The following is a 17,021-nucleotide window of genomic DNA, read 5'->3' on the forward strand; positions in this document are numbered from 1 at the left end:
TTACCGATTTCAAGCACTCACTTGAACGCGAGCTCGTATCGCGCGAACGAAAAATGATGAGTAGCGAAGAAAATTGATGAACTCTTGTTATATGAATTCCAATCGATCCATATAAATTGTCCGTCAGGAAAATCAGATAATTGGCGTTTTGATCTCGCGGAACTCGCACAAACTACGGATTGCATACTTAAATAAAATACTCGGATTGCAATCTTAAATAAAATTTCTATTTCTATCGACTACAATAAGTGTTTTAATGTATAATATTAAGAAACAATTAACTCGATAACGCCATTATAAATAAATAAATAGAACGATAATTCCTCGAAAACGATGGTATTCCAATATTAATAACAGATTTCTTTCGTTTCTTTTCTTCGTTCTCCCTTACGACCAAGAAAAACACCAATCAATAGGAAGACTTACGGTTGGAAGCGAAACCAAACGATCGTTCCACTTTGTATTGTTACGAGTCTGTAAGTTCGACTTTGTAGTTTGTGCGAGTTCCGCGAGATCAAAACGCCATGCTGTATCTCGTGTGCATCGAATGAATTTCAATGGCTCGATCGCGATCACGATCGCTTTCCCTGATCGATTCGAAGGCGAGAAAACTGGCCCCGCGGGGAAAAATCACGTATGCAAACTATATGTATCCATGCTATCCATGATCGCTCTTATTAATTAGTTCTGGGATGTAATAGTTGTTCAAGGTGCGCACTTTTGTGTAACCGGTTACCGAGAACGTTTGACACACGCTTGTCCTCGTTGTTAAACGTCCAGGCCGGAACGGAAGCGATCGGTCGATAACGATCGTCCTGAAATCGTTAAGTCACTCGAGTTATGACGATCGTTACGAGCCTCTATTTTCATTGGTGCGTCGGTGGGCATATTATTGCTGCTCTGCTTTGCGTTTTTAATCGGAAAATGTCGGTTTTGAAGCTGTGTTTCCTGGAGTATACGTTTCTCATTAATTTCACGGATTGATCACTTTGGTGAGGTTTCTTATATTCTTTAATCGTAAAATTATTGGTAGTGATATAATTTGGTATATGATATTCTAAGGGATCTCGCTTTTTTAATGTTGTAACAATTTTCTAGAAATTGCAATGTAATTCTTAATCGAATTTTTGAACCAGAATTATTTAAAATCATTATATCTAGCAATGTACGAGAAATATCGCAATACTTGTTTCATATAAGTTATTATATATACACACAGACAAATTATTTACATGCACAAATATCGCTTGCATTTTTTTGTCAGAATAAGGACGGTACCTGATGGGAAAATTCGTATTAATTTAGGTGGTTCTGGCTTAACGTTAGGGATAAACACGTGTTCGTTTTATTGCACGCTTTAAACACAATACGGAAATCAACGCTAACTTAGTCGATCGTTGTTCAAAGCGAACAATTTATCACAGCTGACTAGTTGCTACGTAGGAATGTGTTTATTCAGTATTTTTGTTAAGGAAAATGTATTTTTAGTATTGTATACTTCATGTATATACAGATGCAGCTACGACTCGGATAATTACTGATTAATGATAGCAATCTGCTATAATTGACTAATACTTACTATAATACGTTTACCTATTTTGCATACAATTTCTTTTATCTTTTTTTTTTTTTTTTTACTATGAGCAAATGGTGTTGGATCGAATCGAATTATGTATCTTTTTCAAATTTTCTTATTTTATATTTTATATTTTTATCTTATAGCTTCCTTGAAAATTCTATGAAAATTAGGATTTTTAATGATTAGAAGATTGGAAAATTCGAAGATCGTGAGATTAGAAGATTCGAAAATTCAGATGGAACAATTTGGAGATTTGCAACCTTGTGAATTAAAAGATCCAGAATTTGTTAGACTTATTAAAAAATGGTGTATTCAAAAATAGCATATTCTCTTTCGAAGACATTTTTCTCAATGTATCCTATTGGAAAGTACAAACTTCATGTATCACTTGAATCTCGATTAGAATCTCAATTAAAGTAATCATCATTCCATACAATCATTATCGCCAAAAATGCCATTCAATTTGTGGCAGAAAAATTCTTTTCTCGTGTCCATCGACATACCGTTGTAACGTAAAGTGCGTTACAGTATACGCGAAATAATTTATGCAAATGTTACCAAGCCCCTAGAAAATAACAGTTATGTCACGGACTGGTCACTTCCGGTTCTCTCGTCATTAATACTCTTTTTTTTTATCTAAGTTCGTGGTAATCGCAACGAACATTAATTACATAGAACCGTAATAAATAACCATCTACACTTATGAAACATCTATGTATGGACTGTTTTAAATGTTTTACATATGCGCTACATCGGTGATTAATCGAACGCGATCATCTCGTAGATTTCGTGAAAGATCAAATCTAACCGCAATTATCTTACAAAAAATGTCATTAAATTAATAATATTTTAAGCGAACTTAATTCTACGAGAAATTTCATTGAACGCCAGTAAATTAACGATATTTAAATAATAAATAATATTTCATCAAATAAAGAAATAATTAATCAATTAAAACTTGCAGGAACGATTTTATAATCGATTTAATCATCGATCTATTTTCGAAATGATTTGCAAGATTGAGATCTGAATCGTGTAAATTGCACGGTGTATCATATCGTGTTGCACGATGGTTGAAAAAAAGCGAGTTTGTGCAAAGGGGGATTTCTCTTTGGGGTATGAAAGGTTTCTTAGAAGACGAAAGTGGTTGGAAAAGAGTTTAATTAGCGGCAAATTAAATATTCAATTATCAAAGGAAGCAAAAGCTTTCACGCGTATATTTTATATTGAAAATGATTGCTCTTGATTCAACGTCTATAACGTTGGCCTTCGTGAAGTAAAAGTAAAATAGCGTTCACTAACGGTGTCGAATTTTTTCTTAACGATTCTAGTTGAATAATATCACGAATTTGTCAGGATTATTGTAACAATAATTTTACTTACTTGTTTTAATTATCCAGTAATTAACTGTAGTAATCGTTCACCGATAGAATCAAATTTTTATCGAAAATTTTATTTAAACAAGATTCAAAGATTAATACAAATTACTATGGAGCTACAATAATTTCGTTTACTTCTTTCATAAGCACACAATCTTTACGATAAATATCTTCCTCGATAATTTTATTTATGTAATACCTACTTGGATTTTTTAATAATTAACTATAATTGCTGTTTTATCGGTGCTTGTTTCTTAACTGAATAATCTTTAAAAAAAAAAAGGCAACTCTATTATTTAAAATTTTCATTAATTGTCTTTGGAATTAATTATTATTTACACATTACGCACGATACATTTTGTGTATTTCATGATCATTTCTTCTAAACAAACTCTTCTATTCCAATGACAATTTACATCTGATTACATTACATTTATATTTAACAATCCTCACGTCCCAAAAATATTATCTTCCTATTTGCAAAAAGGATCTAATAAGAAGCAAATTATTTAAAGGACACTCCAGTTAGAACGTACAAGTGACAGCAATAAGCCTTCGATAGTATCCTCCATTTTGCAATAACCTTGCAAAAATGTTCAAGGATCTTTCCTTTTCTCTTCCCCTCTAGCAAATTCAAATCACTTTTTCCAGTACATTCTGTATCACCTTGAATTAGCCTTTACCTAAGATTATATCGTGTCAAAAAGTAGCATGGCAATATATCTAGACAATACAAACATCTACTTCCTTTCATCTCGACTTTAGATTTCATCTTCTTCATCTTGATTTCAACAATGTGGTTCACCTCACCTTGAACCCGTTTAAGAAAATTTAGCGAGGAAGAGATTTCTCCGCTTAATAAGAGAAAGATCATAACACGTTGATAAACATGAGAAATTATCCGGCTAAATGTAACGAAGAGATAGACATAAGAGAACTTGCTACTAAAACAACAGTCGCTCACATGAAAGTACTCGGGCACTTAAACAAACCTTTGGTGATTTTTATACGAGACACTTTGAGATTTCATTGACACTGAAGTGAGACACGATCTTCGTAATTACATTGAGAAAATTTGAAACAGATCTAAACGTGTATATAGAAATTACAGATATTTATTGGAAACATATATTATTGTTATTTTATATATAAAAATTACCAGAGTATTTGAGCAGTCAATTATTCGCTAAATTAATAAGAATAATAAGCCACGATGTACATAATAAAATCATCATCATGTGTTATATACATATTAATTTTTCATTTAACATATATATTTGCGAAAATATATATACATTGTCTCATGTAACTTCAATATACAATCTCAGATTGATTCCAAATTTTACTATTATAATCTCGATAATCGTATCTCGTTAGAGTGCTAACGAAATTATAGAACGTTTCGAGTACTTCCGTGAGCCACTGTATATCATAAGATCGATCACCTTGATCGTTTATCGATCTGTATTCGTAAAACACATAAAAAGGTATAAACGCATTGCAACACGAATTTATTCGTCGACCTAATAATACCCCATTCACCTTGAACTTAGTTTCCTCGTAACGTGTAATTCGAGTTAAGTAGGTAATCGAGGATCATTGATTCGCAGAGATCGAGATAATGACAGTCATGGTGGAGTCTGTAAAAGCCGAGGAGGGCGAACGTCCGAAGATCGAAACCTTCGACGACATACTACCGTACGTTGGCGAGGCCAGCCGCTACCAATGGTTCCTTTTCATCATGCTCCTACCCTTCACCTTCGTCTACGCGTTCCTCTACTTCACGCAATTCTTCATCACGCTATTGCCAGCTGAACACTGGTGTACCGTTCCGGAACTCGAACGATGGAACCTCACAGACAAACAAAAGTAAGTGACACTTTATGCGCAATTTGTCTTATTTGAATTATTGAGTTATACGTAACGAACGATCCTACATAGTTTCTTTATGTTCGAATTTACCCTGTTACGCAATAGATGTTTTCAGCTCGAGTAGATCGAAATGGTCTATAATCATGTTGATCATATAACAAATCAATACATGTTTTCATTAAAGACGTTCCTTTCAATGTCTAGAATTAACCACCTTCTATAGGAGACAATTTATATGCATATATACATATCTGTTCAAGTCACGTGCACGTAGCTTAAACCAGGCTTCTCGAAAGCCTGTTTGTTTTCCATGCAGGTCGCAATAAATATTCTCGACGACAGAATCTTCCACTTGCACGGAGATTTCCATTTTCTCAGCTGTGATAACGTATCGCATCGCGACAATTTGTTTCTTTAAAACCACAATATAATATCTGATAACTTGCACGAAACAACTGTGTTTATTGAATCAGGAAAACCCAGGTATCGCGTTGTATATGTAAATGCATATGTAAATATCGTGTCGTACGGGAATGGGGGAGATACCTGTAACCAGTTTGCGACGAGATAAAAATAGTTGGAAATCGCGATTCCATAGTTATACTATTATCAACGTCTTTTTCACGTGTTCTATTTCAAGAACGTAAGGAATTACCGGTGAAAGGATAGGAAGTCTGGATGGCACGATTCCAACGAATCGTGTTACCATTCTTGACGACGCATGCGAGATCTGGTTTTCTGCGATGCGTCAACGAGGAAAATCGTTCGTTACGCTTGTTTTCCATTGAATCACCCTGGCCAAGGCGAAACTATCGCTTTGTAGATCGACGATTTCTTAGCGTTCCGGGGGCCCGCCGGAAACCAGTTTGGTCGACGACCTCCGGCAGATTCTAAACGTTCACGCGTTCCACGAACTGATCGGCTAGGAAATTCTTTTTCGTTTCGCATAATTTTTCGAATCTCCCCGCGTACCGTTTATTTGTCTGGAAATAGACTCATTGATACGTGCAGCGATCGGTAATTAAATCCCAACACAATTCGAATGCCTCGGAGTGCAACAGATACGGGACGATCGTCCTTCCAGCTCTTGCCTTTGTTCCTATTTTTACGGTCATTGTCTCTTTTCCTCTTTTGTATTTTGTGCTTTTGTTTTCCTGTTGTTTTATTCTTTCACCTTTCCCATTTTTGATTTTTTTTTTCTTTTTTTTTTTTTTTTTTTTTTAAAAAGCAGATTTATAAACAATAAATAGGCTGCGAATTTTATTTTTACAGACAATTTAAAAGTGCAAAAATGTAAACACTATTAAAGATAATGTGTTATTACTGTTACTGATATCGTCGTTATTCTTTATTAGAGAAATTATTATAGATTTTTATATTGTGTATATTTTATATTATTTTATATTTTTATATTGTTATGTATATTACTTTTGTCACTTTTTTTATTTAAACAGGATTCGAATTAAGTTTCAAGGAATTGGACTAATTTAAGATTAGGATTAAAAACTATGCACTTTTGAGTAGAATTTTCATCTTAGTTTTCCAATTTCTCTCCCTCTCTCTACCATTTGCTGTCATTTTTCCTTGGTTATTTAAAAAAAGATAAGAAAATCAAACGAAAATTAGTATTCTTAAAAATACTTCTTGCAAATTTCATCACCGTTAATGTAACGTACTCTTGTTTTATGTAGGATTGCACTATCGATCCCTCCAGCGTCGAGTGAGGAATTGCTGGCGGAAGGTGCGACTTCGTTTTCACGATGTAACATGTACAATGTGAACTATACCGACATATTGGAGAGTGGTATCAGAGAGGCAGACCCATCCTGGCCAATAAAACCATGCCAATATGGATGGACCTTTAATCACACGATGATACCATACAAATCTATAGCTGTCGAGGTAAAATCACAAGAGAAAATTATATTCTTTATATAAAGTAACTTCAAACTTTCGACACCGATTAACAAATTTTTATTTAAATTAAAACTGTTGGAACCGTCGTTCTATAAATATTTACTGTTGACGATAGCGTATAATACAGTCATTATAAAAGAAGTCCTTCTTGGTTGCACGACCTTAGACGTAGATGTAATTACTTATTATGCTGTTTGCATCTTAACAGAGCTCGTTTATAGCGGAACATAAAATTAACCTTGTCAGCCTTAATTATTTGTACGTCTCGGCGTATTAAATCGCGAAAATGAATCCGTTTATATAATATCGCATAAATCGGAAAGTGAAAGTTACAACTGTACAATAGACAAATATTTCGAATTGAACGTATAAATACGCACTTGGTAACTTCTTACGAGTCAAGAAATTTTTATCGAATATTTATTGTTATTATTATTATTTCTAATTTCTATTTTTGCTATTTTATCACTAAAAAAGTCCTACTTAAATCGGGAGATACTATCTTCTATTTAACAAATTTATATTCCTTCCACTATGACAAATTCCCTAATCATATCCAAGAATTATGCAAACTACCTCTACTATTTTATTACTAAAAATATTATCAAAAGACTACAATTAACTAACCTACGACTGAGGTTCTCAATTCTGATGATATTAAAAAACTACGCAATTTATTACTCGTCCTTTCGTCGTCTTCCTTATTCTCTTCACCTTCCATCGATTTTCCAACCAGGCGGTGTTTTTTCATCAAGTATAAACAGCCGCTATCATAAAGCATCCCCCATTTCTGTTTCAGCTGGAATGGGTATGTGACCATGCGTTCCTCGGTTCAGCAGCACAATCGGCCTTCTTCGTCGGCAGCATTCTTGGAGGCTTAATATTCGGTTATATAGCCGACCATTGTGGCAGAATTCCGGCGTTGGTTGCGTGTAACGCGGTTGGTTTCATCGCGTCTGTTGGCACTGCGTTTTGCAACAGCTTCTGGAGTTTCTGTCTGGCGAGATTGGTCGTCGGTACCTCGTTCGATAACTGCTTCAACGTGCTTTTCATTATCGGTGAGTCATCGAGAAAATTATAAGAGAGAAAAAGCTGTTGAGAATAGGAAAACTATAATTTATGACCTAATAATGAGGCACCGGTATTGGTCCCGTTTTACGTAACGACTAACTATTCATGACGTGTTTGAATAAATGTTCATTGCCCTATATCGGTTTGTTTTTTTTTTTAAGTCAAATTTTTATTCGAATTTTATGATACCAACTTGAAGATATTTAATGGTAGATGAGTTTACTGAAACTTTATATTTTGGAATTATATCTCGTAATTTGAAATTTGTTGTGTAATTGTATATCTAGTTTGGTAAAAAAATTACATGTGTCTAGGGATACTTTAAGATATTTTACTTTAAACGACAGAATACTTAATTCTCTATACTTTTCTGCTATGAAATTGTATCTTTCGAGTTACTTATTTCCCTATAGAGAATAATCTTCGGTTATACCACGATTACTGAGACACTCTCCGTTCGTTATTGAGATGAAAGCAGTGTTCCCTTTAAAATTCTTTTTAATTCAAATTCTTACATTGTCGATGTTAATGATTTATAAAATCTACAAATAAATCTGAATATTTGAAATTAGATTGGTAAAAAACGAAGAAAGGACAAACCTAAAGGAAATAAGGAAACAATATTATTATATCAAATGAAGAAACGAAATTGACGAAACATTTGGGAAGATTTCTATAACAATGTAATACAATAACGATATCACGAATTATTTTTTCAGTGATCGAATATGTTGGTCCGAAATATCGAACTCTGGTAGCGAACATGTCGTTTGGACTTTATTTCGCGGCAGCCTCGAGTCTTTTGCCTTGGATCGCATATTGGATCTCAAATTGGAGGATCCTCAGCATGGTCACCGCGTGTCCTATGGTGGTTGCGTTTGTAGGACCATGGATTGTTCCTGAAAGTGCACGGTAGTTTAATTCCAATTTCTTTTTCATTCTAAAAATATAATACAAAGAAATTTCGTAAGTAAATTAGTATACGATAGTATAGTAGACATTTAATCTTACCTCGTCCTTTGGATTATTTTTGTATCTTCGTATCATCGGAAAATTCTTTAAAGATAGTCCTCAAAGAAATATAAGAAATTTCTTTTACGTTAAAGTTTCTCTTAAAACGTCAAAAGTCTTTTGAGACCGGACCATAAAAATTCCAAAATTATAGCTGAATTAAATTGGGTAATATTTTATCCAGCAATACATACTATCTTGGGACCGGTTATTACATCGATTCCTCTGTCCCGTAAATAAAACATCTCAAGGTCAACATTTTTCTCTCGATAAGCCATCACATTTTTAACTGTGCGAAATAAATGATTGATGCGTAACTAGACAGCTCTATTCAAATTTGCATAAAAAGTTTGTCGATACAAAAGGTTGGTGAAAGTGATGATTTTGAAAATTTCTTACAGGCTTTTATAACGTTTGCGTATTTCATATACTTCCGTAGTTGGTACATAACCAGTGGCAGGGTGGACAAAGCGATCGAGATGCTGAAAAACTTCGCTAAAGTGAACGGTAAAGAGGTAAAGCAAGAAATATTCGACGAATTTGAGAGAAGTTGCAAGGCGATGAATGAGAAGGATCAATCGCATAATCAATACACTGTCCTACATCTCTTCAAGCTGCCACGACTTGGTCGTATCACTATAATGCTCATCATTTATTGGTAAGTTAACCTATCCGTCAGCAATCGAACAAACTACACAGTTAGAACTTTTCACCTGTAAATTCTCAGCAATGATTACAATATTATTTTAGAAAAAACTAAAACACCAGAGAAATTTATAATCATATACGAAAAGATATACAGGGTGGTTGGTAACTGATGGTACAAGCGGAAAGGGGGTGATTCTACGCGAAAGAAGAAGTCGAACATATAGAATAAAAGTTTTTCGTTCGAGGCTTTGTTTTCGAAAAAATCGATTTTGAATTTTCGCTCGGAAAAATTAAAAAAAAAAAATCTATTCTATATGTTGGGCCTAGCCACGTGTGATATTGCCTCGGAGGTATCGATACAATGCGACATACATTGTATTAATAATCAAACTTCAGACAGAAACTGCATAGCAACGACGTTGGAACTTTCTCGATGCTTCCAAACGGGTATAGAAAACAAATGCAATCGTACAGCGAAAAAAATTCCACGAGGCTAACATTCGTGCGATTGCTTTGGAGAGTGATACATCGAGCATTTTCAACAATCGTATTTTGCGCCTAAGATTAGTTTACGTTTAGTGAAGAGTTATCCCGTTGACTGTGGATTCGTTTGAACCCAAAGACATTGTTAATAGTGTTCATTAAACTTATTATTCATACAATTTATTATTCACTAACTTTATCATTCGTTAAACTTATTATTCATTAGACTTATTATTTGTTAAGCTTTGTGATAGTCCTGTATATACGTGTAAATATAATCTCGACTTTGTAAAACAATGGCTAATTCACGTGAAGAGTTGTTAGAAAATTCTAACCATAACCCAACATATATTTTCGACTTCTTTTTTCGCGCACAACACCCGCTTTCCGCTTGTATCACCAGTTACCAACCACCTAACCCCAATCTAACCACCCTGTAGATAGAGAAGGTATTCGATTTTATACGTTTCTTATATTTTCTTTGTTTTTAATACTACGATAATTCTGAATCTTCCTGCATTTCCTAAAATAAAATTAACTAAGAATATTTTCAGCCTCACGATATTCCAATTATATTATACCGTTAATTCAACCAAGTTACCAATCAGCCTCAACGCTACTTCCCTGTCTTTATGAAACCAGTATTAAAATAGACGCAAATTACCATAAACTAGATACAAACTACTCGAATGAACATTAAGAGAGTATATGGGGCATTTTATGTGGGTCATTAAGAACCTGCTTAAGTATATAATTAGCATCGATAAACGTCAAACGCGAGGAAACGAGTATGCGAAGGATTAATAAACGATCTTGAAGTCCAGCGTGATTTATCTATGACTCGACTGATATTTTTCTAGGTTGCTGATGGTGTGGGTGTTCGACGGCCATGTTTGGAACATGAAACTTCTAGACCCAGACGTTTTCACGTCGTTCTCTTTAGCGTCCCTCACGGAACTTCCGGCCGCTGTTCTACTCGCCCTTTTCCTCGACAGATGGGGTAGACGATGGATGGGTTTCGCATCAATGTTCCTCTGTGGCATTTTCTCCTTCGTTGCCATCGCCACCCCTTCTGGTAACATTTTTTCTTTTTTTTTTTTTTTTTTTTTTTTTAAAAAAAAAAAAAAAAAAAAAACGAACCTCGTTATTATTAACATAAGCATTACAAGGAAGAGAAGTATTAGAAAGTAGCTCCTTTTTATTATGCATTTCTTTATAATCATGAAAATAAGAAATTCCGGAAATTTTTTCCTAAAGAATTTAATTCTTGTGTTTTGATTGATAATTATTACACTACATACTAACTTTTCGCATACTGTTCGCGTCTAACAATTTCCTAATAATAACTTGGTAACATTTTTTCTTTTTTTTTTTTTTTTTATTTCTTGATAAATGTGACTTGTCGATCGATATTATTCAATAAAATAGCAGGAACGTGTGAATAGCAGTGAGAAAGCGGGGGTGAATTTTATAGAAAAAATCCGGTTTTATCGATCGACGTCGGTTTAAAAAGCGCTTTTCTGAAGCTTCTCAAGCGAAAGCTTTGGGAGATTGAGAAATGAAAGCTCGTGCTTGATGCAAGAATAATGTTTTTGTTAGATAGTAAGGAGATAAGCGGTAGAGTTAGGGGATATCCGCATTTTCAAGGACATTAAGGGGTGGAAAATAGACATTTTTTAATCCGTATTTAGGATAGAAGGTTATGGTTATAAAACAATTTACTATTTTTATTTCCTCATCTTGCAACAAAACTTTCCTTCGAATTCTCTTTTATCGTTTATAGACAACAGACTTGAACGACATATTTAAAATCGTATTATAGAGAATTTACAATTATATAATCCGGTCATTTTACTTAGTATTGTATCGAATGGCTTGTCGTTTATTGATAGCCGCCATGTTTAATTGGTTTTGTGCCATTCGAAATAATGCTAAATAATATACAAAATTCATATAATCTGACAATTTGTAATAAAAAAAAGATACATTTTTACGTTTCATTCTATGCCGCAAAATTTTAATTACTAATTTACGTATCCTATGAGACGAAAAGAATTGAAAATCCATGTTTTATACAACTGCATACAAAAGTTTAACTAGACAAGCTTATAAAATCTTTTTATTCGAATATTCCTCTTCTCTTCTTTTTTGTTTTTCGCCTTTAAATCCTATTCCATTAACGATTGAAATTTATTTCTCGACGTCAATACTGGACAAGGATGACATTTAATTTTTAATTGGACCATGCGCGCATCGGGCGTATGTATCGCGCGTGGAATGTGGCGATCGTTGCATTTACATATTTCTCAACTTGTTCAAGGTTCGACAACGGTTGCCATGGCGATTATAGCGCGTCTTGGGGTGAATATTGCCGCGAATATTGGTTTCCAATATGCAGCGGAAATGCTACCGACTGTGGTGAGAGCTCAGGGCGTGTCTTTGATCCATATCATCGGTTATATTGCCCACATTTTGGGACCTTACATTATTTATCTGGTAAGTGAATCGAAATTTCTGTTAACGACATCGTACTTTTACGATCCGAAAATTACTCAACCTCTTTTTTAATTTACGACTAATATTATCTATTAATGAAATAAGTTTTTTTAAGTTGGTTTAATTTGTAGAAAAATTATGTTCCTTATCGGCCATGGATTCTTCTTGTGATCTTACGAATCACGGAAACAAGATAGATTTTCAATATATTTTCCTCCGTTTCGTTTTTTTTTTTGTGAAGGAAATGTAATTTTTCTATCGTCTGTAATTATTTACAGGTTTGCGATACTACACTATAGCTTCGTTTCTAAATGAAACGAATGTTTACAAAATCTGGTTATACAGGTAACACCAATGATCGTTTGTATATTGACAACTTCTTCAAATTCTGTCTTTAATCAATATTCTTTATTAATATTTAAGAAAATATTAATTATACAGAAAAATACAAAGAGGAATATTTATGAGGACATTCTCGACTATTGTGTGGGTTATCCTGCTCTGAATTATAAATTTGCCTCAAGGTATACTATTATTTGTATAATCTTATTACGGAAAATGAACTTATGGAAGTATCTATTTATTTCTCGAAAATCGAAGGGAAATTAAGGAATTTGCGGAAAGCGGAATTAATCGCTATTGCTTCTAAAAGACGTATAAAGGGAGACGTATAAAGGGAGACGTATAAAGGGAAACGTATAAAGGGAAACGTATAGAGGGAGACGCATAGAGGGAGTCGTCTAAAGGGAGACGTATAACGGGCGACGTAAAACGAGAGGCGTATAAGGGGAAGGCACATAAGGGGAAGCGTATAAAAGGGGAATATTTTTCGTTTAATTTAGGCTGACATTGATCCATCTTTACCGCTGGTTGCCCTCGGTTTGCTGTCTTTTGGACACGCCTTCCTGACCCTTGGCTTGCCAGAAACGTTGAACCAGGAATTACCAGAAACCCTACAGGAGGGTAACGACTTCGGCAAGGAACAAAGTTTCTGGTGGGTTCCGTGTATATCCTCGTAAGTATAGATTCTATAATATTCTTCCTCCGCCTTGTGTCAATATAAATTTACTAATAATCGTTTATTTCAATTTGACAGGAGCAAAATGCTGAAGAAATCTTATAGGAAGAAGAAAGGCCTTTCGAATCCAGCGTTTACTGGCAGTGTACAAAAAATGGACTGTACTAGGTTATAGCGGTTAGATTTGGCGGCGGTGCGAAACTTGCCAGTGGCTTGAAACTTGCCAGTGGCTTGAAACTTGTCAATGGCATGAAATTGTCAATGGCATGAAACTTGTCAGTGACATGAAATTGCCAATGGGGTGAAACTTGCCAAATTCGTTGTAAATATAGTTATTAAACGTGCGCGTGTGATGTTAGATGTTAACGTATTTACGAACGTATTGAGATTGGAGGGCTGTTGAGAGAAACTAGGAGGAAGTATCGATTATTGCAGTGAAAGAGACAAGAATCGTCAAATTACACAAGGTATACGTTTAAGCAATTAATTGGCACTTCATCGACGAAATGCTAGCTTTGTTGCACACAAAATAATTTTCTTTAAAGTGTATCTTTTTTTAATTGGAATGACTGTATAAAAATGTGAAGAAATTTAAAGAATTAAAAACACGGCATTTAAAGTACGTTTAAAGTTGCGTTCACATATTGCGATGTAATTATTTTGCGTAATATACCGTCGGTAAAGTATTGGAAATGAGAAACGATTCAAGTATCTTATGTAAATATACAATTAAATTCAGTATTGGATATACGTATTAAAGGAAGCGATATATAAGGAAATAATATACCATAGTATTTATGCATCTTTCGCTTTAAAAATCGAAAAGAAAGATCTATATCTTTTTTTCTTGCTCTTTTTTCTCTTTCCTCGTTAAAAGAATACTCTAGTTGAATTGATTTAACTATGAAATACTGTGAATAAAAAAGGATTGCCACGAGACTCGAAACACAAAAAGAGAGCTGTCACAAGAGCGCATTGTCAAGCTTTCAACTTGTTTCTTTTATTACGTATCGCCTTTGTATCAATATAGGTGATTCATAAATCGCCGACACTTGAAATGAGAGTTTCGATCGACTTTTAAACCGAAGTGTATTTTGCGTTCGCTCGATTAACGTGGCTTTTTTTTCATCTATTTATACATCAACACGTTGAATGCTTTGAGAACTCTGAGATCTTTGTTATTTGATTTAAACATATACATATATATATATATATATATATTATTCTAGTGAAACATTGAAATTCTTTTATGATATTTTCTTTTTTATGATCTTTCAGTATTAATACGAGAAATATCTCTATTTGATATATTTAGATATAATAAGAATATTACTTCTAATAAGTATCCTTGAATCTGTAATTACTGATCATTCATAAAATGGAATGCATTAAAACAATTAATTGCTAAGCGTTCATTAGCTACCATCATACCCAATTGAGATTATAAAATGAAAGTTGTAGGATCTTTTTAAGCAGGAATTTTTTTTAATACAAAGGATATTAACATAATGTTCGACATTCTTGCGAAATTGTTCCGTTTAAATCGAATGGAAAAAGCAGTAAATAATTTATAGAATTATATACAAATTTTAGAAGAAAAATTGATAGATAATGAATTAATTTTGAAAATGCTCAGGTTTAAATGTTACTTGAAACAGATCGAAACTCCGTCACGTGTTCAATTAGAAATAGCAAAATTCTGATTCGTGAAGAGACGCGAATATCTATTTCCAATCTCGTTTCTTTCGATCCTCCGACCTATTCGTCTTAAGCGCACAATCTCCGTTATACCGGAGATATATACGTTTAAACAATGATTCTAGCAACTAGAATCATTCGATCGTTAGAATCATTCGCGTACTTATGAGACTAGCCCTTGCTTTCAGTTACCGATTAAAAAGACATACTATTGTTCGTTGCAAGTATCAGCTATCGTTCCTCAAAACCTGAGATTCTTTGAAATATTCCTATGCTAGAGATTCAACTGTACATAATTGTTCAAGGCTATAAGTTAGTTCGATCCTCGTGATGCAATGGATAATAATTCGATCGTCTGGAAAATAATTCTGGACGAGAGAATTCTCATTTAACCCTTGACGGTCGATGATTTTGTAAATGATGTACGATATCGTAATCAGGAATGAATTCTTTTATATTTTTAATCTTGAAATTACACAGAGCCAATACATATTAAGCTGAATCGCAAATAAATATTACGGGAGTCTTAAGGAGTTATAATATCGACATTTCTTATCAATACGATAGTAATACAATAATGTGATATAGTACAGAGTGTTTCGTAACTGACGATTTTTCGTATTTTCGAGAAAATAAATTTTGAATATGTTCTGCGAATGTCGTGTGAACACGAGTTGACAAAGCTTCAGAATTTCATTCTCTCGAACGTCGTACGAAAATCTTTCGTTCTATATCTTCAACAGATCCTTTCACATAGTATTATTCTGTACCACTGGTTGTTAACCACATTAACTGGTTATCACAGTATCAATTACCAGACACCCTGTATAATACAGAATATTACTTCAAATATCCGTATAATGAAGCATTTCATTTTCTATAATTAATTATAATTAAGTTCGGCTTTTAAGGGTTAATACATTGTAACATAAGTGATCGTTGTCGTAGAACTCCTAATTATAGGATGGAGTTAGATTAGATGTACAATGATGGACGAGGATCATCGAACATTAATGTATTTAATTATAGAGATATTTAGCAGTTTATTTTTGTTCGGAGGATTCGTCGATGTGTGTGCAAATAAAAAGCAGAATTGTTTCTTATATTAAGGTTTATGGAAGTTTTATTCGGTGAATTAATCTTATGGACGTGAGTGTATACGCGAATGTATACATGAGTGATGATTATGAATACTATCAATAGGTATTCAGATTAATTGCGTGGTTATTGGCACAACGACGAACACTGATCGTCATACAATGGCACGATTTGCTTACAATATTTTTTCCTTTCTTTTTTTCTTCTTCCTAAACCATTGAAACAGTCAATTGGAGCTATTTTTTTTTTAAATGTACGCACAACTCGTTTTAGATAGATAAGTCCAGCAGTTGGTGCTGAAGAAATTATAACAATAATAAATAATAAAAAGTCTTCAAGCTTGGATTTTATTAATATTGTACGTTATTTAAAATCGTACAAAAAAATATAACGAACAGATAAATAATCGTTAAAAATACGTGGATAATCGTTCGAAAGATATAAAACTGTTTCTTTTCACAAAGAAAAATTATCTAAACGTACTATTTTTTTAAATAAGATCTTGTCCAATATATTCCAGTAAAAGATGTTAAAAACATTAAAGGAATCAAAAATTTAAATCTCTCTAATTTATTATTTACGTAAATAATAAATTATTTAATTATTAATTTACGTAACATTTTCAATATTATTCTACGTAATATCTTTGAATATCAAATTAACACCAACCGCTGAACGATTCGAACGTGCGTATAGCAAATGAAAATTAGCATTAAAATTATAAAAGCTCTTAAAAGATAATAATAAAAAT

General features: G+C 33.5%; 1 protein-coding gene across 2 annotated transcripts in view; it reads left to right on the plus strand.

The window, feature by feature from the left end:
- The window catches only part of LOC100747657 (carcinine transporter), a 52,809-nt gene extending 37,264 nt beyond the window's left edge, over positions 1-15,545 (plus strand). Inside the window, exons 2-11 of one of the 2 annotated variants that reach the window (XM_012390123.3) lie at positions 4,569-4,827; positions 6,522-6,732; positions 7,547-7,805; positions 8,538-8,730; positions 9,269-9,487; positions 10,821-11,035; positions 12,281-12,456; positions 13,299-13,471; positions 13,553-13,665; positions 13,772-15,545. In XM_012390123.3, coding sequence (XP_012245546.1) covers positions 4,580-4,827; positions 6,522-6,732; positions 7,547-7,805; positions 8,538-8,730; positions 9,269-9,487; positions 10,821-11,035; positions 12,281-12,456; positions 13,299-13,471; positions 13,553-13,649 — 1,791 coding nt within the window. In that variant the 5' untranslated portion in view covers positions 4,569-4,579 and the 3' untranslated portion in view covers positions 13,650-13,665; positions 13,772-15,545. Of the gene's footprint in view, positions 1-4,568; positions 4,828-6,521; positions 6,733-7,546; positions 7,806-8,537; positions 8,731-9,268; positions 9,488-10,820; positions 11,036-12,280; positions 12,457-13,298; positions 13,472-13,552; positions 13,747-13,771 lie in introns of those variants that run through there. The other variant, XM_024370282.2, reaches the window with a different exon arrangement.
- Positions 15,546-17,021: the final 1,476 nt, after the last annotated feature.

Source organism: Bombus impatiens, unplaced genomic scaffold, assembly GCF_000188095.3.
Source record: "Bombus impatiens unplaced genomic scaffold, BIMP_2.2 scf_0724, whole genome shotgun sequence".
Lineage (NCBI taxonomy): Eukaryota > Metazoa > Arthropoda > Insecta > Hymenoptera > Apidae > Bombus > Bombus impatiens.